The sequence below is a fragment of the Castor canadensis genome, chromosome X, assembly GCF_047511655.1.
Source record: "Castor canadensis chromosome X, mCasCan1.hap1v2, whole genome shotgun sequence".
Lineage (NCBI taxonomy): Eukaryota > Metazoa > Chordata > Mammalia > Rodentia > Castoridae > Castor > Castor canadensis.
Window position 1 is genome coordinate 98,864,502 of NC_133405.1, and position 27,339 is coordinate 98,891,840.

General features: G+C 47.7%; 2 protein-coding genes across 13 annotated transcripts; both read right to left on the reverse strand.

Moving 5' to 3' along the window:
* Window positions 1-7,039: 7,039 nt before the first annotated feature.
* Ebp (EBP cholestenol delta-isomerase) lies at window positions 7,040-13,307 on the reverse strand. Of its 3 annotated transcripts, none has more exons than XM_020182115.2 (5): window positions 13,152-13,307; window positions 11,707-12,029; window positions 8,497-8,533; window positions 8,240-8,370; window positions 7,040-7,531 (listed from the first exon to the last, which is right to left on the reverse strand). In XM_020182115.2, the coding sequence occupies exons 2-5, from the start codon at window positions 12,005-12,007 to the stop codon at window positions 7,308-7,310; spliced, it is 693 nt and encodes a 230-aa protein (XP_020037704.1). In that variant the 5' UTR covers window positions 12,008-12,029; window positions 13,152-13,307; the 3' UTR covers window positions 7,040-7,307. The 3 variants fall into 3 exon arrangements, with proteins under 3 accessions (XP_020037704.1, XP_073918615.1, XP_073918616.1); XM_074062514.1 differs by lacking the exon at window positions 13,152-13,307 and adding an exon at window positions 12,898-13,061; XM_074062515.1 differs by lacking the exon at window positions 13,152-13,307 and adding an exon at window positions 12,694-12,804.
* Window positions 13,308-14,220: 913 nt separating this feature from the next.
* On the reverse strand, window positions 14,221-26,480 carry Porcn (porcupine O-acyltransferase). 10 transcript variants are annotated; one of them, XM_074062658.1, is made up of 16 exons: window positions 26,343-26,479; window positions 26,137-26,184; window positions 25,530-25,702; window positions 23,666-23,787; window positions 23,234-23,277; window positions 22,679-22,860; window positions 22,477-22,607; window positions 22,343-22,360; window positions 21,165-21,188; window positions 20,942-21,067; window positions 20,716-20,816; window positions 19,502-19,578; window positions 19,340-19,403; window positions 19,146-19,231; window positions 18,063-18,173; window positions 14,221-14,641 (listed from the first exon to the last, which is right to left on the reverse strand). In XM_074062658.1, the coding sequence occupies exons 4-16, from the start codon at window positions 23,779-23,781 to the stop codon at window positions 14,540-14,542; spliced, it is 1,182 nt and encodes a 393-aa protein (XP_073918759.1). In that variant the 5' UTR covers window positions 23,782-23,787; window positions 25,530-25,702; window positions 26,137-26,184; window positions 26,343-26,479; the 3' UTR covers window positions 14,221-14,539. The 10 variants fall into 10 exon arrangements, with proteins under 10 accessions (XP_073918759.1, XP_073918753.1, XP_020037703.2 ...); XM_074062652.1 differs by having other exon boundaries at window positions 23,666-23,858; window positions 26,343-26,425; XM_020182114.2 differs by lacking the exon at window positions 26,137-26,184 and having other exon boundaries at window positions 23,666-23,858; window positions 26,343-26,480.
* Window positions 26,481-27,339: the final 859 nt, after the last annotated feature.

The following is a 27,339-nucleotide window of genomic DNA, read 5'->3' on the forward strand; positions in this document are numbered from 1 at the left end:
GATGTCAGCTTCACATGTAGCTAGGGTTAGAGGTGTGAGCCACCAGTGCCTGGCCAGGTTTTATTTCTTAAAACTGTGTGACTGTGGTCCTAGTGTTTTAAGGTTTGGCTTTGTTCATCTACTCTTAACAACATGTTGAGTTCTGTTATTAAATGTGTGTCTGTGTTGGGCAGGGGTGTAGCTCAGCGATAGAGCACTTGCTTAGCATGCATGAAATCCCTGCAGCACAAAACCGACAAAAGTGTGTGGCCACTAAATGTAGGCTGGATAGCAAAATATAAAAATCCATTTACCCCACTTCACTGTGTAACATCCACGTGGTTTGGACACATTACAGGCAGCTCTTAGAAATATCATTTGTGCTGGCATTGGTGGCTCACGCCTACTCTAGAGGCAGAGATCAGGAGGCTCAAAGCCAGCCCAGGCAGAGTGGCTCAAATAGTAGAGTACCTGCCTAGCTAGTGAGGCCCTGAGTTCTTGTCAGGCACTCACCACTTGAGCCATTCCACCAGCCCAAGACCCTGAGTTCAATCTCAATACTGCTAAAAAAAATAATTTGCTGCTCTGGTGTTAACATTAAATAGGTATCTCTTCTTTTTGGAAACTGTGAATAAGGGAGACTTTTCTTTGAAGGCAGAACAGAGTTATTGTTTCTCTCTCCTGTCTCACACACTTACTCACCTATGGCATTGCTGGATTTTCTTTTCTGTTGATTGGGTGTCTTTTTTTCTTTTTTTGCAGTACTGGGGTTTGAACTCAGGGCCCCATACTCGCTAGGCAGGCTCTCTACCACTTGAGGCACACTACCAGCCCTGATTGGATGTTTTTATTTGGAACATTATAGTTCCCTGATTTGAGACTTATTTGCAAAGCAAAGCTAAAAACTGGGCAAAGACTACAGCTAAATTTTCCAGCACAGGGCTGCAAGGATTGCTTCCCATCCACTAATCCGTAAGAAGTGGCAGGGCAGTGACTTGTAAGGCAGAGATGATGGAGTGAGAGAAAATGAGAGGGGAGGGAGACCCAGGAAGGCAGCAGGGGAGGAGATGATGGCTGCATGACAGGAGAGTGCTGAGGTGTCACTGATAGGGCTCTGAATAGCACCTTCCCTGCGCTGCTCATCTGGAGCCACTGGACCCAGAAACAGTGACCCCCAAAATGGCCCCCGAAGCCTAAGTTCCCTGCTGGGACATGGATGTGGCTGGGAGGTCTTGGAGACATTCAGTTTTCATCTCATACTTGTGGGGTCCGGGCATGTGCATGCAAGCTCTCTCTCACATACACCCATGCTCACATGTGCACACATGCACACTCATACATATGCATGCATACCCATACATGTGCTCACACACACACTCCTAATACACATGCACACATACAAGGCTCACTCATATAATATATACAAGCACACACATGCTCACACATGCACACATGCATGCACTTGCTCTCATACACATAGTCACACATGTACATTCTCACACTCACCCACACACTCATAGGTTGGCAAATCCACCAACATTAAAATGCCGGTCATGTCTGTGCCACCTCACAGAGCCCCGTGGGACCTGCCTGTTTCATTCACTCAATATTTTTTTTTGTTTTGGCAGTAGTGGAGATTGAACTCAGGGCCTCACGCTTGCTAGGCAGGCGCTCTACCACCTGAATGAAGCCTCCACCCTGGCATGCCTGGATTTTCTGATGGGAAAGTAGTTTGACAATTGACTTCTCATTTCAGTTATCATAGGGTGGAATGAGTGAACTGTTAACCCGGAGCCTGGAGTTTATCCAGAAGATAGAGGTGCACAGGTTGCAGACAGTTTGCAGACACAGAGGCAGTTGATGTGGTCAGATGCCTCTGCCTTGGTTGTGCAGAGGGCCTTGGGTGGAAAGATACTGGAAGCAAGGAGATCAAAAAGGAGATTCTTGCCAGGTGCCAGTGGCTTACGCTTGTCATCCTAGCTACTATTCAGGAAGCAGAGATCAGGAGGATTGCGGTTCAAAGCCAGCCCAGGCAAATAGTTCGAGAGACCCTATCTCAAAAATGCCCAACACAAAAAAAGAGCTGATGAAATAAATAAATAAATAAATAAGCTCTTTTGGGCTGGCAGAGTGGTTCAAGTGGTAAGAATGCCTGCGTAGCAAGCATGAGGCCCTAAGTTCAAACTCCAGTACCACAGAAAGAAAAAAAAAAAAAAAGAAGGATCTAAAGAAGGAGAGTATTTTTGGATAAGAAAGGATTTTGTATGTAAATAAGGTTTTCCCTAAAAGTAAAGGATTACTCCAAAATGGAAGTACGCAGCTAAGGAAAAAAACAGCAAGTTAAAAAGCATATTGTAGAACGATTGTAGGATTTTTAGTGAGAAATAATTGATAAGAAACCCTAGGTCAGCTAGGCTCTGAGGCTCACACCTGTAATCCTAGTGATTTGGGAGGGTGTAATTGGGATGGAAGTTTGAGGCCAGCCCATGCAAAAACCCATCTCCAAAATAACCAGAAGAAAAATGGATTGCCTGCTTTGCAAGTGGGAAGTCTTGAGTTCAAACCTCAGGCCCACCAAAAAAAAAAAAAAAGAAAAAAAAAAGAAACTCAATACTATCTTGATAAATTTATAAAAGGCTCTGTAAAAACTTCCCCTTAAGCTGGGTGCTGGTGGCTCATGCCTGTAATCCTAGCTACTCAGGAGGCAGAGATCAGGAGGATCATGGTTTGAAGCTAGCTTGGGCAAATGGTTTGTGAGACCCTATCTTGAAAAAAATCATCACAAAAAAGGGCTGGTGGAGTGGCTCAAGGTATAGGCCCTGAGTTCAAGTCCCAATACTGCAAACAAAAACAAAAAGAAACAAACAAACCCTATGAGATAGGTATTATTATTAGTAGTATTTTACATATGAGCGCATTGAAAGCCAGGGAGAAACAAACTCAAGGTTGAGGGGCAGTAAGTGGCACAGAAGGTGGGGCTATACCTTGTATATCTAAAGCAGAGTAAGGTCAGCATGCATTTAAATAGAGGAAATGAAGTGAGTGACAGCATATGAATGATGGGGACCAGCATATGTGGTATAAGTGATGAGGGGGTCTGTGGAGTGAGTCCTAAGGACTCTGTGTGATGACTTAGGAGCCAAGTGACTAAGTGATGGGGGTATGTGTAGTGTGTGTTGGAGACTCTGTGAGGTGTGGGATCTGGCACCTGTGGGGTAAATTGTGAAGTCAGTGGGGGTGAGTGGTGGGGAATATTATGGACTGAATTTTTTTCCCTTCTCTCAAAATTCTATGTTGAAGCTCAAACCTCCAAGGTGATTTTATTTGAGGTAGGGTCATTAAGGAAGAGGTGATTAAGGTTAAATGAGATTATAATGGTGAGGCACTAATCTAATAGTAGTAGTGTTTTTATGAAAAGAGGAAGAGACACAGAGGTGTGAACACACAGAGAAAAGACCAAGTGAGGATGCAGCAAGAAGGTAACCATCTATAAGCTAAGGAGACAGGCCTTAGGAAATACCAAACCTCTGACAGCTTGATCGTGGACCTTCTAGCTGCCAGAACTGTGAGAAAATGAATTTCTGCTAAGTCATCTGGTCTCTGGCATTTTATTACAGAAGCCTGGGGCATGATAAGGATCTGTGGGGTCAGTGATGAGGCCTCTGTGACATGTGATCAGACTATAAGCTGGGTGATGGGAATATGCTAGGGAGACTTGTGAATTAAGTGGTAGGCAGTCTGTGGGGTGAGTGATAGGGCTTTGAGGTGTGAGATGAGGTATCTGAGGTGTTGGTGATGGATGTCTCTGGGTTTGATGACAAGGTCAGTGGGGGTAAGTGATAGAGTTTTATAGGGTGATGGGTGAATCTATGGAATGAGTGAGTAGGGGCCAATAAGCTAAATGATGCGGGGGGGGGGGTTGTGAGGTGAATAGTATGTAGTCTGTGGAATAATATGAACATGCATGGTTAATGAGACCTGTGGGTGAGTGATGGACTTACATGTAAGTTGAGTGATAGGTTGTTAGTAGGGTTAACAATGGGGTTTGTAGAGGGTGAATGTGGGCCTAGGTAGTAGTGATGGAGGGATTTGTGGGCAAAGTAATCAGGGTATGTAATGGGGGGTTCTATGGGGAGTGATTGTACTGGGATTTGAACTCAGGGCCTTGTACTTGTTACACGGGCGCTATACCACTTGAGCCACTCTGCCAGTCTTTTCTCGTGTTGAGTATTTTTAAGATAGGATCTCGCAAACCATTTTCCTGGGCTGGCCTCGAACTGCAATCCTCCTAATTTCTGCCTCCTGAGAAGCTAGGATTACAGACGTGAGCTGCCAGCACCTGACTGGAGTCTATAGATTGAGTAATGGAAGATGTGTGAGATAAGTTTTAAGAAATGAATGGGGTGAGTGTAGAGGGGTGCTACAGTCTGAATTATATCCAAAAAGTTCATGTTGAAGCTTTAACCCCCCGTATCTCAGTATGTGAATATATTTGGAGATAGGGTCTTTAAAAGAGATGATTAAGTTAAAATGAGGCTGGCAGGTTGGGCTCTACTCCAATCTGATTAGTGTCCTTATAAGAAGAAATTAGGACACAGACATGGGTGTGCACAAAGGGAAGATCCCATGAGGACACAGGGAAAAAGTGGCCATCTACCAGCCAAGCAGCCAAGTCTCATGAGAAATCAAACCTGCTAACACCTTGGCCTTCAACTTACAGCCTCCAGAACTGTGAGAAAATACCACCCAGTTTGTGGTATTGAACAGACTAAGACAATTGCCTTGAAGAGATGGTTGGCAGAGGGCTGGCAGAGTTGCTCAAGTGGTAAAGCTACTGCCTTGCAAGCACGAGGCTCTAAGTTCAAAATCCAGTACCAGTATCTTAGAGAGAGAGAGAGAGAGAGAGAGAGAGATGACTGTTAGAAATACAAATGTTCAAGGTGCTTCTGGTGGTGAGGTCTCAGATGGAAATAAGGAACATGTTTGGAAACTGTAAGCAATGCAAAGAACTTGGTTGAATCTGTTCTAGTGTTTTGTAGAAAGAAGAACTTGTGACGAACTTAGACTTTTAGCTGAGATTTCTAGGAAAAACGTTGAAGATGTGGTCTGGTTTCTCTCTGCTATTTTAGAAAAACTCAATAAGGAACAGATAGATAATTGGAAAAGGAAGTGTTAGGTAGAAAGGAACAAGATTTAGAAAATTCTCAGTCCAAGCTGGAAATGGTGACACACATCTGTAAGCCTAGCACTCAGGAGGCTGAGGCAGGAGTATCACAAGTTTGAGACCAGCCTGAGCTAAACAGTGAGATCTTGCCTCAAAAAAACAAAAATAAAATTCTCATCCTATCCTATATTGCAAAAACCAAGAAAGTGTTCTAGAAAGAATACCAAAGGAGTGGTTGGACACTCATTCTGTAGAGATCCTGGATGTGCCATACTGACCTAATTAGCCATCTCAGCAGAAGACAGGAACAGAGGTGGGACAGTACCAGCAGAACCACTACCAGCTAGGACAAAGGAGGGGAGAGATAGGACAAAATGAAGGAAGGCTGTCAGACTTCTGTGATTCTATAGAATAGAGATCTTTGGCTGTGAACAGGCATTATCCTTCAAAAAGAGGGAAAAAAGGGAAGGGTGGTCCCAATGGTGGAGCTGTCTCAATTCTGGAGAGCAGGGCCATTTCCTTGGTTTCAATGGGTCAGGCCAAGCATCACTGTTGCCCCAGTGTGCCCAGGTGGGAACCCCCACCATACGGTGGGTCTGATGGACAAAGCATCCAGCCAAAAAGGATTACTTTCCAACCTTAAAATTGAAGGGAATTTGCCTGTGGAGTTTTGGACTTACTTGGGACCTGTGAGCCGTTTCTTCTTTCTAATTTCTCCATTTTATAATAGAAATAGCTATCTTATGCCTGTCACCACCAGTTCTTTTGTTTGTGTGTGTGTGTCTATGGTACTGGAGTTTGAACTCAGGGCCTTCACTTGAACCACTTCCCCAGCTCTATTTTTGTGATGGGGTTTTTCGAGATAGGGTTTCTTGAACTATTTGCCTGGCTGGCTTCAAACCACTATCCTCCTGATCTCTGCCTCCTAAGTAGCTAGGATTATAGGCGGGAGCCACCAGTGCCTGGCTTGTCACCACTTTTACGCAAGCAGAGAACTGATCTGGTTTTACAGGTTCGCAGCTGGAGAGGAAGTTTTTTCCTAATGGAGACTCAAGTCTTACACATTTGATTTGCATGATATTTAGTGATCTGGGATTCAAAGTTCACTCGAGAGCTGGAGCTGTGGCTCAGCGGTAAGGTGCACTTCAAAAACAAAGTTAATTCTGGAATGAATGAAGCATTTGGGGCTACAGGGATGGGAGCAAAGGTAATTGGTATACAACAAAGACATGAATTTGGAGAGACCAGAGGGCAGATGTTATAGATTGAATTGCATCCTTCCCAAATTCATATGTTGAAGCCCGAACTCCTAGTACCTCAGAATGTGACTGTATTTGGAGACAGGGCTTTTAAAGGGGGTGATTAAATTAAAATGAAGCTAGTAGGGTGGTTCTTAATGCAATCTGATGCTTTAAGAGGAAATCTGGATATACAAACATATCAGGAACCTGAGTGCACAGAGTAAAGACAAAGAAAGAACACAGTGAGAAAGCAATCACTTGCAAACCAAAGAAAGAGGCCTCAGAAGAAACCAAACCTGCTGTCACCATGACTAGCTCCAGAGCTGAGAACTTCTATTTCTGTTGTCTAAGTCATCCAGTCTGGGGGATTTTGTTGTGGCAGCCAAGCTGACCAATACAAGGGGACGATGGGTTCAGTGACACAGTCTGTGGGGTGAGGGATTGGTCTTAAAGGTGGAGTTTGGATGGTGAGTTATGGGCTCTGTAGGGCAAATGATGGGAGTGTATGGGGTCAGTGCCTGGGGGTTAGTGAGGTCAGAGATGGGAGGTCTATGTTATTACAATGTTGGTCTGTGGATAAGTGAGTGATGAGTGGGGGGCCTATGAGGTTAGTCATAGGGCATCTTTGGGATTAGTAATTAAAGATCTCTCAGTGTTAAGAGTTAAGAGCTTTTATTTCCTGATTTTAAAAAATTGTCACCATCATGGACCTTCTGATTTCTCTTCTATCTTTCTCCATGGCTCCTGGCAGTAGCTCCACATAGTTCCTATCTTTCCAGTCTCTGGCTCTTTTTGTGCTCACCCATTAGCCCAAGTGTGATAGAAGTTAGTTTTGCCCCTTCAACCTGTAGGAGCAAGCTTATACTTTGCTGGCGGGAGGACAGCACCTTGTCAGCCAGTGCTCCAGCCCAGCCCACTGCTCCTTAGTTCCGCTTGCTCTTGGCTTTTGTGACCTTGGTGTCCAACATGTTCTGGGCATGAGTGAGCTGCTTCACAGAATCAATCACAAGGATTCCAGGCACCACCAGCCATATGAAATTCATGAAGATGAAGTAAAACCAGAAATAGAGGGGGTGGCCCACCTCCCCATGCTGGAATCCATCACGGTGCTCTGTCAGGAAGTACAGCACATCCCCATAGATCTGGCCTGTGGGAGGAAGGAGGGGAAGGAGAAGCCTCTGTGAGGAAAAGGAGGCCTCAGGGTCTCAGAGCTCGGGATCCCAAACTCGAAGAGCTAAGAATTCTGAAATCAAACCTGAAAATCTGAGAAGTCAGAAAAGCGAGAATTCCAAAAATCAGAGTGTGGAAATTTTCTGAATTCAGGAGAATTCACAGCTCTAGAATTGAAGAAAGTTTAAAATCCTAGAATTCATGACAGATTAGAATTCCAGGACTGAACTCATATATCCAAAACTAAAGAAAACTTATAATTTAAGAACACAAGACTGAATCTTAGGTTGGTGGTGTGGCTCAACTGGTAGAGCACCTACCCGGCAAGCACAAAGTCCTAGGTTCAAATCCCAGTACCACCAAAAAGAAAACCAAAGGACTAAATCTCAGATAAGGGAGTTTAGAGTCCTAGTCCTGGAAGATCTAGGAGCTTCTTGCCAGCATGGGCCACCTCATGTAATCTTCATAGGAGATTCTGGGATTAGGGAAAAGGAGAAATGAGCCCTTCCTGCTGAAGAGGCAAGCTCAGAGAGGGACCCTGCTGTTCTAGAACTTCAGAGTTTGTCATTCCCTCTGACTTGCCCCTGGATGGACACGATTGAGAGAGCTCACCCACAGGGATGCATCTATGTCTGTGAATTCCACATGAACCCCTCTGGTGCCCAGCACAGAGGCTTCTCCTCACCTACAGAGATCACAAGCTGTAGAACAAAGCGGAGTGGTTGGTGGCGGAGAAAGGCGATCACCACCCACAGACTGAGTGGTCCCCACAAGCAAGCCGTGATGGTCTCCATACAGATGGTGAAGTTGTCATTTCTGTAAGAGAAAGGACAGAGAGACACTGGCATCACTGTGCTCTGCACACAGTGCTCCATTAGTGCTTCCTGACTCACCACTACCCCAAACCAGTGTGGGTCTCCACTGACAGAAGCAAACACTTACATGATATATCGGCTGTCTCCCTTGGCATACTCTTTCCCTGAAGGAAACAGAGAGGTACATGAAAAATAAAAGCAGGAAAAGGAACTCACTTTTTTTTTTCAGTACTGGGGTTTGAACTCAGGGTTTCAAGCTTGCTAGGTAGGTGCTCCACCACTTAAGCCATTCCGCCAGTCCCAAGGAACCCATATTTTTTGAGAGCTCCTGTAACAAGACAGACTTTATAACATCCCCATGCCTCAGTTTCCTCATCTGTGAAATGAAGTAGCAACTTGTATTCTAAAGGTTAAGATATATAAAAGAATGCTGAGCACTGGTGGCTCACGCCTATAATCCTAGCTACTCAGGGAGGCAGAGATCAGGAGGATCACGGTTCGAAGCCAACCAGGGCAAATAGTTTATAAGACCCTATCTCGAAAAAACCCATCACAAAAAAGGGCTGGTGGAGTGGCTCAAGGTGTAGGCTTTGAGTTCAAACCCCAGTACCACCAAAAAGAAAAAAAAGATGCATGGATAGATAAAAGATGCATGGATAGCCAATGAGAGAGACAGACACAGACAGACTACACGCAGGTGAACAGATGACTAAATGAAATAGGGAGCAGAAAATAAGAAAAGACCACTTAGTCTAGGGGTGTAGCTCAGCGGTGGTGGAGCACTTACCTAGCATGTGAGGCCCTGGGTTCCATCCCAAGTGGAAGGAAAGAAGGGAAGGAAGAGGAAGAAAAGAAAGGAAAAAAGAGAGGAAGGAAGGAAAGAAAGAAGGCCCAATATAAAAACAGACAGGAGACTTGAATAGTTTCTTCACAAAGGAGGATTCCCAAACCACCAGTAAATGTATGCAAGGGGCTCAAACTTTCATTATTTATTAAGGAAAAACAAATTAAAACCATAACAAATTATCATTCACATTCACTAGAATGACTAAAATTTAGGAATCACGTAACCATACCAAGTGCAGTATGGAGGAATCAAAACTCTCCTGTTCTGTTGTGGGAATGTAACATGGTGCAACCATTTTTTTTTGGGGGGTGTGCAGTATTGGAGTTTGAACTCAAGCACCTCCATGCTTGCTAGGCAGGTGCTTTACCTCTTGAGCCATTCTGCCAGCCCTGTTTCATGTTGGGTATTTTTTTTTATAATAAAATATTTTATTTATTTATTTTTATTATTTTATTATTCATATGTGCATACAAGGCTTGGGTCATTTCTCCCCCCTGCTCCCACCCCCTCCCTTACCACCCACTCCGCCCTCTCCCTTTCCCCCCTACCCCCTCAATACCCAGCAGAAACTATTTTGTCCTTATTTCTAATTTTGTTGAAGAGAGAGTATAAGCAATAATAGGAAGGAAGAAGGGTTTTTGCTGGTTGAGACAAGGATAGTTACACAGGGAGTTGACTCACATTAATTTCCTGTGCGTGTGTGTTACCTTCTAGGTTAATTCTTTTTGATCTAACATTTTCTCTAGTTCCTGGTCCCCTTCTCCTATTGGCCTCAGTTGCTTTAAAGTATCTGCTTTAGTTTCTCTGCGTTGAGGGCAACAAATGCTAGCTAATTTTTTAGGTGTCTTACCTATCCTCACACCTCCCTGTGTGCTCTCGCTTTTATCTTGTGATCAAAGTCCAATCCCCTTGTTGTGTTTGCACTTGATCTAATGTCCGCATATGAGGGAGAACATACGATTTTTGGTCTTTTGGGCCAGGCTAACCTCACTCAGAATGATGTTCTCCAATTCCATCCTCATGTTGGGTATTTTCAAGATAGGGTCTTCAGAACAATTTGCCCAGGGTTGGCTTCAAACTGGGAGCTTCCTAATCTTTGTCTCCTGAGTAGCTAGGATTACAGGTGAAAGCCACCAGCACCCAGAGCCTTCACATGCTAGGCAAATGCTCTACCACTAAGCTACTCGCACAGCTTCTGGCAGTTTTTCCTACAATTATACATACATGCCATAAGACCCAGCTATTCTATTTCTACATATTTACCCAAGAAAAATGAAAGCAGAGGTCAACTCAAAGATATGCATTAGAATGTTCATGAGGCCAAGAGGAGCACTGTCAAGAATGCACAAGAGGCCAGCCCTGGCAAACAGTTCAAGAGACCCCATCTTGAAAATACCCAACCAAGAAAGGGCTGGTGGAGTGGCTAAGTGGTAGAGCGCCTGCCTAGCAAGCATGAGGCCCTGAGTCCAAACTGCAGTACCACCAAAAAAATAAAAAAAAAAAAAAACACCGAAGATTTGAGGGAAATGGTCTTCAATAACATACAAGTCAACTGAGTGCCTCGCTACTCAGGAAGCAGAGATCAGGAAGATCACAGTTTGAAGCCAGCCTGGGCAAACAGTTCGAGAGACCCTATCTCGAAAATTCACAACACAAAAAAGGGCTGGTGGAGTGGTTCAAGATGTAGGCCCTGAGTTCAAACCCCAGTATCACAAAAAAAAGTACAAGTCAAATGGTTTTGTAACATCAATGCTCTGACAGCACTTTTTAAAAAAGAGAAGTGACATTAAAAGCAAAGTCTGGAAGTAAATACAGCACGTTATCATTTATGTAAAAAGGGAGAAATAAAAATAATAACAGTAAACCATTACATTGCATCTATTGCTTGCTACTGTCCTTTGAGACAGGGTCTCACTATGTAGCCCAGTAGCCCAGGCTGGCTTTGAACTAACAATCCTCCTGAACAGCCGTACGCCACTACATCTGGCAGGTTACTACTGTTCTAAGTGCCTTACACATATTTGGGTATTTCCTGTTTTTACAGTTGAGTGAACTGAGACTTATGTGTAAATAGTCTGGAAGGAAACAATCTTTTTGGTGCTGGGGATAGAACCCAGGGCCTTGTACATTGTAAGTATACACTCTTACCAATGAGCTACAGCCGCAGTCCCAGTAACAATTATTAACAGTAGTTAATAGATTTTGTGGAAACTTGGTGACTAGAAGGCAGATTTTCTCTATTTCTTTCCTTGGTTTGCTTTTTTTTTTTTTGCTGGTACTGGGGATTGAACTCAGGGCTTCACACTTGCTCTACCACTTGAGCCACACCCCCAGCCCCTGGTTTGCCTTTTGACCCAAGCAAACACATGTACAACAAAAAGTTACATAAAAATTTAAATAAATCAATGGAAGAACTGGTGGGTGGATAAACATCCAAGGCAATCCCTGCCCAGAAAATTCCCTCCCACAGCCCGAGAACTCAGGACTCACAGAGTTGGGATAAGAAGGATTGGTCTCCAAGAAGCACCTCATGGTAGAAACTGAACCAGCCCTCAATCACCATGTGAATGAATGCACATACGACAAACCAGCACAGGGACAGTCGCCGCCAGGTCCCCAGTGGGACAACCGAAGCACGACCGGACAACAGCCATGTAGTCATGACAAGGACCCCAGTGACGGAGAATAGGCCAACCAAGATATGCCAGGTGGGGCGGTCATTTGGCACAAAGTCATCCAGCCTCAGGTGCCGAGGCCAGTAGGGATGCAAGGGGCCTGTGTTGGTGGTCATGTCTTTATGGGCGGGTGGCTGCCTGTAGACAATAGGAGGAAAAAAAGGAACAGGAAAACCTGGGTGAATAGAAAGCACAGAGTGAGATGAAATAGTTTCTTACTAAAAGAAATATACATGGACATGTGCCAGTGGCTCATGCCTGTAATCCTAGCTACTAGGGAGGCAGAGATCAGGAGGATCGAGGTTTGAGGACTACTTAGGCAAATAGTTTGTAAGACCCTATCTCGAAAATACCCAACACAAAACAGGGCTGGTGGAGTAGCTCAAGTGGTACAGCACCTGCCTGGGGAGCGTGAGGCCCTGAGTTCAAACTACAGTACTGCCAAAAAAATTATTCTAATTGTAAAAATAAACAAAAATAGTCTAATTATGCGTGGTTTTAAGAACATGGCTAAAATATAAGGCCACAGAAAGACTGAGAGCTTGTTCCAGCCCCTCAGGGAAACTTAGTGACAGCAAACAGCCCTTGGCTCAGCCCTCAGGGGTCACAGTCTGGTGAGGGACACACAGGAACAGGCTTGGTCCCAGTTCTCATTGGTCACAGTCTGGTGAAAGTGCCAAGAACCAGGCCTGGTGTCAGCCCTCAGAGGTCACAATCTGGTGAGGGACACACGGGAATCAGCCCTGGTTGGTCACAGTCTGGTGGGGGAGTTACTGTCACCGGGTCAGGTCCTAGCACTCACTGTTTGGTAACAGGCACATGGATCGGGCCCACTGCCGGAGGGACAGTGTCTAGCACTGTTCAATGGGAAGCTAGTCCTTCCCCCCGCAGTCCTGGAAACCACACCTAGAGGACTGCAGACAGAAGATTTAGTGTCACAGTCCTCAGGCCCAGCGTTCTGAACACCAAAGCCTCCCAGCAACAGTACACGCCGCCGTCAACCTACCGGAAAACACAGGAAAGGCTAGGGTCTCCCAGGCGACAGCCGAACAGAGATCACCAAGCAGAACCAGAACCCTCCAGTCCAGCCGCTCAACTAGAGGGCGGGTCTGCGGTCGTCGGAACAACCGCTTGGGTGCCGAGGGGTCCCGCGCCCGCGCAAGGCGGGAAGGTGGGGGCTCTGGGAGGTTGGCTGGGGACTGGCCGTCAGGAGGGGCCCCCGGGCTAGGTGGAAGGAGTGGCGGGGCGCAGGGCACTCACCTGAGCCACGCGAATGCAATAGACTCTGGACTCTAGGCGGCCGCACTAACTCCCTAACATCCCAAATTCGAACCCATCCCCTTACGGGTCCCCCTCAGCCTAACGGATCCGGCCAATGGAGAGGGGGACGGTGTCTCCCAGCCAATAGAAGCTCTCCTTGTGCCGCAGTCCGGTCCTCACGCGAGGTACGGTTCTCCCTATTGGCAGACACCAAGTCAGGAGCCGGGGGAGGGAGGGAGGGGGAGGGATGGAGGCGGGGACCAGCCAAGTATTTTCAACCAGTAGCCAATCTACAGCGTTTCTCGGCTTCAATTTTCACAGGCCGGTTATCACAGCTGAGAATAAAGTGTGCACTCTGTTTTTGCTGCTGAACCATTGTGTAGTCCTCTCATCTCTGCCTTTGATTTCTAAGAAGCCAATAAGTTTTCAAACCAACCCACAATCTAACGCAAGGAAATTATTAGATATCAGGCAGATCATATCCTGCGCACTTCGACTTCCCGTCTGCGTTCAGAACTTCTCAGTCTTAACAGTAGCGATCATCTCCACCTCTCCCGACTTCAATTTAGACAAATCATAACCCAGGCCTCTCAGTCCTGCTTGGCCAATTAGCATGGAGACCTTCAACACTACAGAGCCAATTCTAAAGAGCCAACCAGAATAGCATAACGCCAAACCAATGGGCACCCAGAGCATTCAGTCAAAATCTTGACCCATTCCAAACCTCCCATCCAATTAGAACCCACACCCCCCAGTCCTAAGGACCAATGAACATCAAGTCTCGCGTGCCTTTCTGTCTGTGCCAGTCAGAGCAACCAATCCGAATAGGGATCGCTGTTTTCTGGCCAATTATCAGGCCTTCCGCACATCCGCTATGCAATCTGTTCCTGCCCCACTCAAATCAAGTAGAACCAGGACCCTGCCATTCTCAGGCTCATCAGCCAACCGTGAACAATCATAAATTAACCACGAACAATTTACTTCTTCATGGTTTCCAGTTTCCAAACCGTGCTGAGCCCCCTTCATTGCTCAATCTTATTCCCTCTGGGCAGTGAAGAAAGAGCCTATGGAATATTTCTACTTTTATTTGACAATAACAAACTGTATATAAAAAGGAAGAATGCAGGCGGGGAGGCCTGGATCTTCCCCTCTCTGCTTCCCCAAGTATCCCCCACCCCTAAGCCCCAGCAGGGACCACCCCTTCCCACCTGGTGGTGGGGTGGGGATGGACAGGCATGGAAATACTGTGTGTGTATGTGGTGTGTGTGTGTATGTGTGGAAGTCAAGGATGACAGGAGTCAAAGAGTAGAGAGGGTGTCTTCCCTCATCCCCCATCAGAGCTGGCACCCTGGGGAGTGGTCTTGAGGGGGGTGTGAGGGCTATTTGTTTCAGCCTATAAGACGGTAGAAGATCCAGCATCCAAAAGTGACCCAGTGACTGGCCCAGCTGAGCTCTGACCACTTGTGGACAGTATATGCCATGCCGTAACCCTGTAGGAGAGAAAGATGTGATGGTTCTGCTCAGCAAGGACAAAGAGAGTCAGGAGAAGCCATCATTTGCCCAAGGACATTTCTGTTATCCATGGTATCCCTAAGTGATAGAAGGGCTTGGGTGTGTGTGAAACCTGACCAGATGTGGTTTGTGGGTTTTTTTTTTTTTTTTTTTGGTTAGAGTGGGGTTTGAACTCAGGGCTTCACACTTGCAAAGCAGGCACTCTACCGCTTGAGCCACACCTCCAGTCCATTTTGCTCTGGTTATTTTGGAGATGGGAGTCTTGACAACAATTTCCCTCACTTGGCTTCGAACCACAGTTCTCCCAATCTCAGCCTCGCAAGTAGCTAGGATTACAGATTTGTAATCTTCTAATATATAAAATGCTGCTAGAGCCAGGTGCTGGTGGCTCACACCTGTAATCCTAGCTATTTGGGAGGCTGAGATTCAGAAGATAGAGGTTTGAGGGCAGCCTAGGCAAATAGCTCAAGAGCCCCCATCTCCAAAATAATCAGAGCAAAATGGATAAGAGGTGTAGCTCAGGCAGTAGAGAGCCTGACTTTGTGAGTGCCTGCTTTACAAAGCCCTGAGTTCAAACCCCAGTCCCCCCAACACACACAAAAAAAACCCTGCTAGAAATCTTTTTTTTTTTCCTTTTGCGGTACTGGGGCTTGAACTCAGGGCCTTCACCTTGAGCCCACTCTACCAGCCCTTTTGCGATGGGTATTTTGCCAGGTCTGGCTTTGAACCGCGATCCTCCTTATCTCTGTCTCCTGAGTAGCTAGGATTATAGGCGTGAGCCACTGGCACTGAGCTAAAATCAAGTTTTTAAGACAAAAATTACCAAAGAAGGTGAGTAGGCCATTCTCAGTAAAGAAAAAACAAACGGCTCTTAAGCATATGAAAAAATGTTCAGCCTCACTCATAATTTTACTCCTATCTCACTGGCAAACATATCCAAGAAGTTTGAGAGGTGCTCTGTGTTGGTGGGGCAATAAGCATGTTCACACATTGCTGAGGGGGAAGCCCTCTGAGGAGAGGTCCTATAGATCTATCTGTACTGTGTGAGTCCACATTGGTACAAGGGCTTGGTGCAGAGTCATTCACAATAGGAAAAGACTGGAAATGACCCAAGTGTCCGCCAATAAGGAACAAATTAAAGTGTGTCACCCTCACAATGAAAAAAAAATGAATAAGGACAACATATACCGATCTAGAAAAATTTCAAAAATCGCAGAACGGTGTCATTACAGTAATCCGAGCTATGTGACAGGTTGAAGCAGGAGTTTGAGGCCAGCCTGAGCAACATAACAAGACCCTATTTCAAAAAATCAAATGAAATAAAAGACTACACTTAAAAAGAAACCAAACCCAGCCAGGCACCAGTGGCTCATGCCTGTAATCCTACCTATTCAAGAGGCAGAGATCACAGGAGGCTCATGGACAAAGAGTTTGCAAGACCCTATCTCAAAAAAAACCCATCACAAGAAAGGACTGGTGGAGTGGCTCAAGGTATAGACCCTGAGTTCAATCTCCAGTACCACAAAAAAATTTTTGCACACTCAACCTTAATAAAAATTAGAAATTATTTTAATGTGTTGGTGGCTCACGCCTGTAATCCTAGCTATTTGGGAAGCTGAGATTCAGAAGATTACAGTTTGAGGGCAGCCTAGGCAAATAGTTCGAGAGACGCCCATCTCCAAAATAACCAGAGCAAAATGGGCTGGAGGTGTGACTCAAGCAGTAGAGCGCCTGCTTTGCAAGTGTGAAGCCCTGAGTTCGAACCCCAATCCCACAGAAAATAAAAATATTTTAATGAGGAAAAAAAAAGAAAGTTTTACTTTTATTTTACCCTTTTTTTTTGGTGGGATGGGGTTTGAAACTCAGGGACTCACACTTGCTAGACACATGCTCTACCACTTGAGCCACTTAGCAAGTCCAAAAGTTTTACTTTTGAAACATTTTTTTTTGGCAGTGCTGGAATCAAACCTAGGGCCTTGCACATGCTACCCAAGCACTCTGCCACTTGAGCTACTCTGCTAGCCCCTTAAATATGTGAGATTTTTTTGAGATAGGGTCTCGCAAACTATTTGTCCAGTGCTGGCTTTGAACCTCAATCCTCCTGATCTCTGCCTCCTGAGTAGCTAGGATTACAGGTGTGAGCCTCCAGCACCTAGTTTAATTAAAAATTTAAAACCTAACTACTCAAGAGGCTGTAAGTCATTTAGTTTTCCTTTTTAATATAAAGTACCTTCTTGCTTCTCTTGTCCGTTTTTCTGTGTTGTGTTTCTTGCTGACTCATAGGGGTTATTTTACAGATTCCAGATAAGATACCTTTATCGCTCATGAGTACAGAGGATCATTTCCCTATCCGTGACTTGTTTTTCCACTGTTATATTTTTATTTATTTATTTAGTGCGGTACTGGGGTTTGAACTCAGGGCCTTCACCTTGAGCCACTCCACCAGCCCTGTTTTTGTGAAAGGTTTTTTAGAGATAGGGTCTCACAACTTATTTGCCAGGGCTGGCTTTGAACTTCGATCCTTCTGATCTTTGCCTCCTGAGTAGCTAGGATTATAGGCATGAGCCACCAATGCCTGGCCTTCTTAATTTTTTTCTTTTTTTGGCAGTACCAGAGTTTGAACTCAAGGCCTCATGCTTCTTGGGCAGGTGCTCAACCACTTGAGCCACTCTGCCAGCTCCATGCCTCAGCCTCCTAAATAGCTGGGACTATAGGTATGTACTACCATTCCTGGAAAATGTAAAATTTTAAAGAAGTAGAATCCAGAGTTTGTACGCTAAACCTGAATGAAGTATGTCTTTAAAAAGATTAAGTAAGACTTGACACTGGTGGCTCATGCCTGTAATCCTAGCTACTTAGGAGGCAGAGATCAGGAAGATCGCAGTTAAAATTCAGCTCAGGCAAATAGTTTACAAGACCCTATCTGCAAAATACCCAATACAAAAAAAAAAAAGGAAAGAGAGAAGGAGAAAGAGAGAGAATGAAAATTAAAGAAAATACTCAATACAAAAAAGGACTAGCAAGGGTTCAAGTGGTGGAGTGCCTGTCTAGCAAGCATGAGGCCCAGTACCACCACCACCACCAAAAAGAGTAAACCTGAGCTGAAGGTGTAGCCCTGGGTTTGATCCCCCGGCAGGGGGTGGGGAGGGGAGAGGAAAACCTGGATTTTATAATCCTCTCCAAAATTAATTTTATAGAGAAAAGAAAGGCACTAACAGTATGACTGAACTTGAGGGACACTGGGACAATGAGAGAGATGAGATGAGGGGTACTCACTACACAAGCTAAGACCTGTGACCAGAGGAGCTCATGGGTTGTCTCCCAGCCCAGGTCCTCATGTTCCCATGAACAGGAAGTGCCATTCTTGGTTCACCCCTGTAGTCCAGGGTCCCACCTCACCTGCTCCTCTGTGGTGTCATCCACGTCGACATCAAACAGGGAGCCCAGGTAGGCCAGGTGGAAGATGGCCAGGGCCCCAAAGAGCAGATTTAAGGCTCGCACCCCCAGGCCCTGTGGGAGACAGATGGATATGCTGGCAGATGATCCTGCTCACTGTCCCCCACCTCCACTTGTGCACGGAAGCCCAGGGGACTCACAAGCATCATGGGGCTCAGAATGAAGATACCCAGGGTACCCAAGTTGGGAAAGAGGTGGTTCAGGGAGCCTGTTATGGGAGCTCAGGGTTCTATTAACTAGGCTGGGGAGATGTGAACATTCAGATTCAGGCAGAGGAGCAAGAATGGTGGTGCTTTGAGGGTGGGGCCGTGGGGGTATGGTGACAAGTATGGGTGCTGGGTGGGAAACAAATGTTGAGATTGTCTTTTTTTTAATAGTAAACAAAATAAAAATAACAGCAACAAAACAAAAAGAAATCCCACCATGACCTAGAGGGCCCATAGCTTCCCCATTCTGCTCAAGCAACACTGGCTTCTTCACTCATCCCCTCACCTCCTTCACTTAAAGAACTCAAAAGTCATCTCCTCTGGAGGCTTCCCCACCTCCCTATTGACCCCTGCCACACTCCCATCCCCTCTCACAACTTGACAAACTGCTATTAGACTTGACTGACTTATTTTCACTTTACTGTCTGCTCCATTCAAATGTTTGTCTCTTGGGCCGGAGGTGTGACTCAAGCGGTAAAGCATATGCATAGCAAGTGAAAAGCCCTGAGTTCAAATCCTTGTACTGCCAAAAATAAATAAATGTTTTCCCCACAGGGCCAGAACTTTGGCTCGTTTTGTTCATCACTGTGTCACCAGCACCTAGAACCAGCAAGTGCTCAACAAAGGTTCAGTGGGGGGAACCAAATGCCAGGTGTATACAGCAGGTATTCAATAGATGTTTGTTAGAGAAACAGATGCAGGTGAACAGAGGCAAGGTTATGGGGATGGCTCAGGCACCAGAAGAGGAGGCTGGGCACCCTGAGAAGTGCCATTTTTGAGGGGGGTATTGGGCATCTGGTTGCCCAGGCTGAACCCTCACCAAGCGATGCCGGTGCGAGCAGTCTGGTGGACACCGTTTGGACAAGACACAGGCACTGAGGATCCGAGCCAGGCGCTTCCGGAGGACTGCAGCAGTGCGGGAGGTAAGGGGGTCAGGTTAACCTCAGGGGATGGTGACCCCAACCTCCCACAGTGAACCCTCCATCTGTCTGCTGGATCAGGCTCTGCACTCACCGTGTTCTACGTAAGTGATAAACGCCAGAGACAGCAGTACTGCAGCCAGGTGGAAGCTGAAGCCCTGGAGGCCCGGGGAGAAGGGAGGGGCAAGAGGTGAGTAGGGAGGAGGCCTTGCCACCGCAGCCCAGCTTTCCCCAGATCCAGCTCCACCATGCTCACGTGCAGGAGGGCACTGGCGGCATAGGTGACCAGCACAGCTGAGAAGGTCCCCAGGCGGAGAGCATTCTTGAAAACATCTGAAGGAAAAGAGATCCAGATGAAGATTATCTGGAAATTTCCCCTGCCCTTCCGGAGAGCCACAGGCAGGGTGAGGATATCCACAGTCTGTCAGGGCCCCCAAGGAAAAGTTCTTAGGATGGCCTCAAACTTCACACGCCCAAAACCTATTTTCAGATCTTCCCTCCCCAACTGCTCCTCCCAGTCTTCTCAAATTCAATCATATACCCTGTAGCTCCTCCGGCAAAAATCTCAGACTCACCCTTGATCTTCCCTCCCTCAATCCCTGTCCCAACTCTTGGCAAATCCTGTCAGTTTCTCCTACCAGATTTATCCAGAATCTGATCTCTCTCCTACCCACGTGCCCGTCTATCACTACTATCTCTGGCCTGGACTGCTACGGTGGCTTCTCTGCTGCTGCTGTTCCCCACCCCGTTCAGTCTATCCTCACAGAAGCCAGAGGGATCCTGTTACAACCCAAGTCACCCACGGCTATCCTATTCTCAGAGCCCTGCCCTGAGTAACTCCAGCTCACTCAGAGAAAAAGTAAGTCCTCTCTGTGCCCCACGAGGCCCTCTCTGACCTCACGTCCTACCACTGGACAACTTGCTCCCTCTGTGCCTACCCCAACAACCTTCTTTTTTTTCCAGTGCTAGCAATTAAACCTACCATCTTGCGGTCTTTCAGTGCCACTAAACACGTGCTCTACCACTGAGTCACATTCCCAGCCCCCTAATGACCTGCTGTTCCTTCCATCTGTCACCTTCCTCCCCTACATATTTGCATTCCTTGCTCCTTCACCTCCTTAGATCTCTTCTTAAACACCACATTCTCAGTGAGACTTGTCTGGGCTAATTTATTTAAAATTCAAATACTTCCCCTACTCCTACTACACTCCTAGATCACCTTTACCTGTTTTATTTTTTTTTTATCATAGCACTTATCACCACCTGAACTATTGTGTATTTTCTTTCTTATTTATTACCTGCTCTCCCCTCCTCCCAGTAAATGCCAGTTCCATCAGGTCAGGGATTTTTAATGATTTTTTTGCCCCTATTGTATCTTTGCACAGTAATTGCTCAGTAAATGTTTGCTGTATAAATGTGTGAGAGGGCCTGGGTTACCAACTCCTCTGGAATGGTGACTTGATGACTCACAGTTATTTAGCCAATAAGACATGGGCAGGTTCCAGCTTGTGACAACTTCCACCATTGAGCGGGGTAGCTCTACGTTCAGTGGTCTAGACACTGTCAGATCCCTGTGGGCAAAAGAGTCATGCAAATGCCGTTGGCAAAACCCATCTGGCTGCCACACTTTTGTCTTGGCTACTCCCTCCCGTGGGATCACCCTGTGGGAGAGGGAACCCCCACAATCCTTCCCCACCATTCTAGGTGGTCCTTCTCCTCGGTGAAGCCAGCCCCTGCCAATGTGGCCGTGGCCTCGGACAGAAAGCCCACGAAATAGTTGCTGAAGTGGAAAGATACAGCACTCTCATAGGCTCGCAGCCACCTAAAGACACAGGGACAAGGAGAGAGACATCATGCCTAGGCCCTGCCATGACACCCCACCATGTGTCAGCATCCCCAGCCCCGCTCTGTGGACTCACCTTACCATGGTGCCCCTAGGGCCCCTAGAGGTCAGGAAGGCAGCAGAGAAGAAAGAAAAGAGAGTCAGAGAGGCCCTGGAAGCCAACCTGAGCTCTTCATAGACAAGACAGAAGCATAGTGACTAAAGAGGCTGGCTGTGATAGTCACACACAGACACACACCGTTAGGCAGTTGGTTCATGTGGCTCAGATGTATGCATGAGTTGTCCTGTGATATGACTTAGCCCTGCACCTTAAAATGGCCACGCAGCCAGACACTAACGCTCGTAGACTCCCAGCCTCGGAGCTCTCTAACAAGACTCAGTGACCATAAGATAGTAAAAAAAATTCTAGTGAGACTCAAACAAACATACACGCACGCAGTCAGACATGGTCAAAACCAGAAAGCATCCTGCAGAGAAAAATGCATCGGTTCTGAAATTAGGCCCGGGGTTCACCCCTACGTGCTTAACTGGAGGACACTGGTCAAGTCACTTGTCTTTTAAAGACATACTCAGCATCAGACGTAACCACTGAGTAAAGTGACTGAGTAAAGGAGGGGGTCATACAATCACACAGCCAGATCCAATCCTGGGTCAAACCAGAAGCAGAGAGGCATAGGCTCATAGCTGGTCACACTCACTTAGGGAAATAATGGCAAACAGTCAGAGAAAGCAGACGCACAGGCAGGATGGATCACAGACAGGCACGCGGCACACTACAGGCAGATCAGAGTTACAGAAAAGCCAGAATCATCAGCCCAGGTTTACCCTATCTGATGCCCAATGATGGCCACATATGTCAGCGGTGCTGCCAGCCAGCAGGAATTCTCAGTCCCACATTCAGGGAATCGGTGGCCACAGGCAAACAATCATGCATACCTCTTGCCGAAGTCACAGACAGGTAGAGTCACCAACCAACACACTTGCCACGCCCCATTGGAGCCACATAACTTATTTCTGATGATGAAACAATGGAACAGGTAGACAGCCAGACACATAGTATGTGTCAGAGTGTCAGTCATACATGAAGTCACAGAGTCAATCTTGGTCAAACAGGCAGCCATAGACAGACACCCAGTCTCTATCTAGTCATGGAGTAGATGGTCAGATAGATTCAGACTTCTGGAACCAATTGGTCCAAAGGTCTGACCCCACCCCTGGTCAGCCCACTCGCCCTCACCACCTGCCCTCATTTACCTGGCTTTGCGTTTCTTGCTGTAGTAACAGAAGACAGACAGAAGCATTAAGAGACAGGCTCAAAGTTGGGGAGACCCCAGGCCCCTAACCCAACCCTCTCACTGCTGGGCAAGGGCCTGGAAGGTTGTGCTCACTTGCGAAGGAGGCGGTCACCGTCGAGGGGGATGAAGTAGGGGAAGAGGTAGGGGCCCACACAGGTGGACAGGACAAGGCACAGCAGGGCCAGCACCAGGCTCCGGGCCACCTTCTGCAGCCACTGGCGGCTCTGTGGGGACCAAGTTTCCATAAGCATTGCCTCTCCCACAGTCCCTACTCACCTGTGCCCCCAGAACTCACCAGTGGACGGCCTTGGACAGCCTGTAGGTAGCTGTGGAAGGATATCCAGGGCCCAAAGACGATGGTGCCCACGAAGTAGAGGTAGCCCATGAACTCTACAGGCGAGGGTACTGCACCCACCTCGCCCCGGTCCAGGTCAAAGCCCAGAGACACTGCCTTCATGGCCACGATCATCTGGGCCCCTATGTGTGGGGCCCATGGTCAAGTAGATGGGCAAGAGAGCAGGTCAGCATGGAGGGACAGGGTGCACCAGGGAAGAGGTGAGTTGGAAAAGGGGGGTACAAGGATGGGTAGGTGGGCACAGGGTCAGACAGCCAGGTGGGCAAGTGGACCAGGACAGGTGGACACCTTTACTCAAGAGTGTCAAGTACATACATGAGATGGGACAGACAGACTGGCGGGAAAAACATGGTACAAAGAACCACAGACACAGGGGAAAGTGAGGCCTGCATTGTGGAGTGGTGGACAGGGGACAAAAGTGGGGGAGGGAAGAACCAAGGTGGGGGCAGTTAGGAGATGTGGAGGAGATAGGAGGACTGGGGCAGGGCTACCTACCTCGCATCTTGTGCCATGTCACAGTGTCTACCATGTGCATCTCACTGAGGAAAAAAGGTGCTGGTCTTAGCCTCATGACCCCCATGGCCTCAGAGACCACCGAGGGGGAGCTACCAAGGTGCCCAGAGGGTTATGCCTTCCCCTGCCCTGCACAACTCACAAAGGAAAAATTCTCCCAGGCTCCCTCCTCCAGGGAAGCCCGTGCCCAACCTGTCCTAAGCAGCCTCGTGAAAGGACAAGACTCCTGGGTCCCCTTGCCCTGGAATACTCCATATCCACCTTGTTTGGTGCCTCCTCATAGAACGATTTTCCCAGACTACCTTCTTTCTCCTGGGAATCTTACACCCTCCCTGTTTTGGACAACCTCATGAGGGGTCTAGGGACCCACCCGCCTTCTGCCAACAGGGTGAGGATGAGGACATATGTCCATACCCCATGAGTAGGTAGATAAGGATGGTGACGGAGAGGAAGACGCCTCGGTGGGAGGAGTGTCGGCAGAGGAACAGCACAAGGTAGCACAGGAGGCTGAGCAGTACCACCCAAACCATGTGCAGCTGGAAGAAGTGGTAGAGGCTGAAGAACCCGCCTGCCACGGTGCTTGCATGCTTCAGGTAGGACGGTAACCCTTCCGGTGCCAGGGAGAGAGGAGGAGAAGGAGAGAAAGAGGGAGGGAGGGAGGGAGAGAGAGAACAAGAAAGGGGAGGTTGGTGGGCTGGCGGGAAGGGGAGGAGGACTTGGGCAGAGGGCACAGCCTGGGCAAAGGTCTAGTTGTTGGAATGTGGCAGGACTGGAGGGGACCCAAAGCTGGTATTGAGGAACTGGTGAGGGTGTCAGGGCCAGGGTTTAAAGAAAAGAAACAGCTATTAAGGACATGAAGGAATTTAAAATATCAATTTATGTTGGTTAGTATTATCGTATCCAGATTAATTTTTTTTGCAGTATTGGGATTTGAACTCAGGGCCTACACCTTGAGCCACTCCACCAGCCCTTTTTTGTGTTAGGTATTTTTGAGATAGGGTCTCATGAACTATTTACCTGGGCTGGCTTGGAACCACAATCCTCCTGATCTCTGCCTCCTGAGTAGCTAGGATTATAGGCGTGAGGCACCGGCACCTGGCTCACCCCCTAAAAATTTTTATCTGAGCCAAGCGCCAGTGGCTCACGCCTGTAATCTTAGCTACTTAGGAGGCAAAGATCAGGAGGATGAGGTTCAAAGACAGCCCAGGGCAAATAGTTCCCGAGATCCTATCTTGAAAATATTCAACACACACACACACACATACACACACAAACCAGGGCCGGTAGAATGGCTCAAGTAGTAGAAAGCCTGCCTAGCAAGTGTGAGGCCCTGAGTTCAAATTCTAGTACCACACACACACACAAATTTAGGGGGTGATGTTTGAGGCTGTGGTTGTGGCGGAGGGATGTCCTTGTTCCTGGGGGCCATACACTGAAGAATTTGGGGTAAAGTGTCATGATACCAGCAGGTTATTCAAATGATTCAGGAAGGCAAAAGATGGATGATGAATGGATAGATAAGTAGATAGAAAGATAGGTAGAGTAAGCGAATGTGACAAAATGTTAATGCCTTGGAGAATCTGATGACAGATATATGGGTGCTCACTTTTCAGTAGCTTTCAAATAGGTCAAAATGATAACCCTGGGAAAAAAAATAAAACATCCATTGAAAAGAAAAAGAGAAAAAGAAAGAGTAGAACCTTTGAATCTTAGATTTTTCTGAAATCTCTGCATCCTATGGGAGCCCTGGGGACTTGGAACCTTATCATTTGAATACAGGCTTGTTATGATTGTGGAAACATTCCAGAGTCCTAGAATCCAGATATCTCATTGTGTCCCGATTATAGAAATCCAGAATGCCAACATTTTGGAAACCTATAATGTGAGAATTTCAACTTGTCCAAATCTCCAAAGCCTATTACCATGGTATTTTTGGTAACATCAGCATTTGTTATCTGGTAACATCAGCATTCCAGGATCTGATAACCTTGGAATACAGACATTTGAGGACCTTGGTTTTCCAGATCCCGGAACCCAGGAATACTAAAAGGCATGGCTTGTATGACAGGATGTGGCTTGGCAGACTGTGGCATGAGGCTGGCACAGTAGGATGTGGTGCTGGTGGAATGGGACATGGTCTGGTGGGATGTGGTGGGGCTGAGCTTGTTGAGGCCTGGCTTGGTATGGAAGGATGTGGCAAGGTAAGGTGTGGCTTGGTATGAATGAACGTGGCAGATATGGTAACTTCTGATGTGGTGCACACAGTGCAGACACTTACCAAGCCTCCAGAGGAGACGGCAGGCGAGGCAGAGGGCAAGGAGCAGCCAGATCTGGTCAAGGCCCTGCTGGACGGTAGGCAGGAGACAGCCCTGCAGTAGCTGCTGGAAAAATTCCTGGCGGCTGAAGGTGGCCATTGTGGACCCCCACGGATGGATGGACAGATGGCTAGATCTGCCAGAGAGGGGACAGACAGAGAGGGAGCAGGATGTCCGTGGGGCAGCTTGTGCTTAAGGCTTGGACTTGAGCACTGAAGATTTCAGCTTGGGGCTGCTGAACCCACAGCTGGTACTGGGGGCTTGGGGAAGATGTGATGGTCTGTGGGTGTTGGTGGGTGTTCTGGATGCACTGTGACCTGCGGTGAATGAAGGACCTCTGTGTCTTGAATGCTGTGAACCGTCCAGTCCGATGATGATCAAATGATGTGCATTCTAGGCCCATGTATTAAATGGGACAGGGGAAGGGGGCTCCTTGGTTCCCAAGGTAGAGCTGCTCTGTGTGGAGGGCAAAGAGGGGGATTCTGTGACACTTAGGGGCCGTGTGCATCTCTCCATGTATGGATGTGGTGGGGGGGTGGTTTCCTGTATCCTCCGCTCGACCCATCTCACCTCCATCCAGCGAAAGGCCGCCAACAAAGCCCTGCCTGGGTCCCGGAACTGCAGGGTGGTGGAGGTGTTGGCAGGGGACACAACAAAAAAGGGAGTCAGAAAGGTGATGAGTCTGGGGTCCCAGGACACGAGCTACAGATCCTCGCCAGGAGGCCGGTTCAAGGATGGGAGCCAGGGGAGCCGCGCGCATACTACTGATGACCTACCTGGGAGGAAGGAATCCGGGGTTCTGGGGGTCGGGGACGTGCCGCCGCTGCTACAGTCGCCGCCTCCTCCGGGCAGCCTCCCCAGCAGGCCGCAAGGCCGGGACCAGCAGCGGCTCCCGGGGGCTGCGCGGCGGAGCGGGCCCTTTAAATCCCGGGGCGGGCCAGGGGCTGTGCGCGGCCAATCGGAGGGCGGGAGTGGGGCGGGGACCGGGAGGAGGGAGCCCGGGGACCGAGGGAAGGAGGAGCGGCATGGTCGAGGGGCGCGGGGCTAGCGAGGACGTCTGCGCGCCGAGGTTCGCGCGCACTTTTCCGGCCTGTTGCCTGCCATTCTAGCCCTGGAACGCTCGCGGCGGGAGATTTTCTGATCTCCCAAGAGCAAAGTTCCTAATAGCCATTTTCCAGTCCTTGGGAGCTGAGATGGGAGAGATAGGGAGGGGGAGGAGGGCAAATCCTGTGTGCCCTAGATGCTCGCCCGCTCACGTCCTCTCCACATTGTTGTGCCCGGTGTCCCAGATGGGAAAAGCCGAGGTCTCACCTTTCCTGTCTTTCTCATCTGAAGGAATTTCCAGTCCTTCCCAGCCCCCGGGGACCTGCCGGGAACGTTTATAGGTAATGACTGTGTCACTTAGGAGCACATACTAGGCGCCTGTGATTCCCCTAAGGGCTAGCCGTGGGCACTTGGCTTATCGTTGACTGATTTCTCCGCTTAATTCCTCACCGGACTCAACCCTGAAAAGAAGGTGATCCCAGCCACTAGTAAAGTCCCTGCGAACTAGAAGGAGGCTAGGAAGCAAGTGCGGAGCACGTAGAAAGACAGCATTTATAAAGCACAGTGGCCCCAAAAACGGAGCTGTAGAGAGTGGCCTCTATCTGCACCAACACTGCTGTCTACCTAGGCTGATAAAGACCTCCTCCCTCCCACCCAAAGAAGGGCCTACTTTTCCCAAGGAGCATTTGCGAGCTGGTGGAGTGGCTCAAGCTGTAAAGCGTCTGCCTA

Coding starts and splice junctions, on each gene's coding strand:
- Ebp (XM_020182115.2), bottom strand. CDS start 12,007: ATGACCACCAACACAGGCCCCTTGCATCCCTACTGGCCTCGGCACCTG. Junction 8,371..8,496: donor GGAGACAGCCGATATATCAT/GTAAGTGTTTGC, acceptor TTTCTCTTACAG/AAATGACAACTTCACCATCT. Junction 7,532..8,239: donor ACAGCTTGTGATCTCTGTAG/GTGAGGAGAAGC, acceptor TTCCTCCCACAG/GCCAGATCTATGGGGATGTG.
- Porcn (XM_020182114.2), bottom strand. CDS start 25,665: ATGGCCACCTTCAGCCGCCAGGAATTTTTCCAGCAGCTACTGCAGGGC. Junction 19,404..19,501: donor CCGCCAGTGCCCTCCTGCAC/GTGAGCATGGTG, acceptor CCGGGCCTCCAG/GGCTTCAGCTTCCACCTGGC. Junction 14,642..18,062: donor ATGACACCACAGAGGAGCAG/GTGAGGTGGGAC, acceptor TCTCTCCTACAG/GGTTACGGCATGGCATATAC.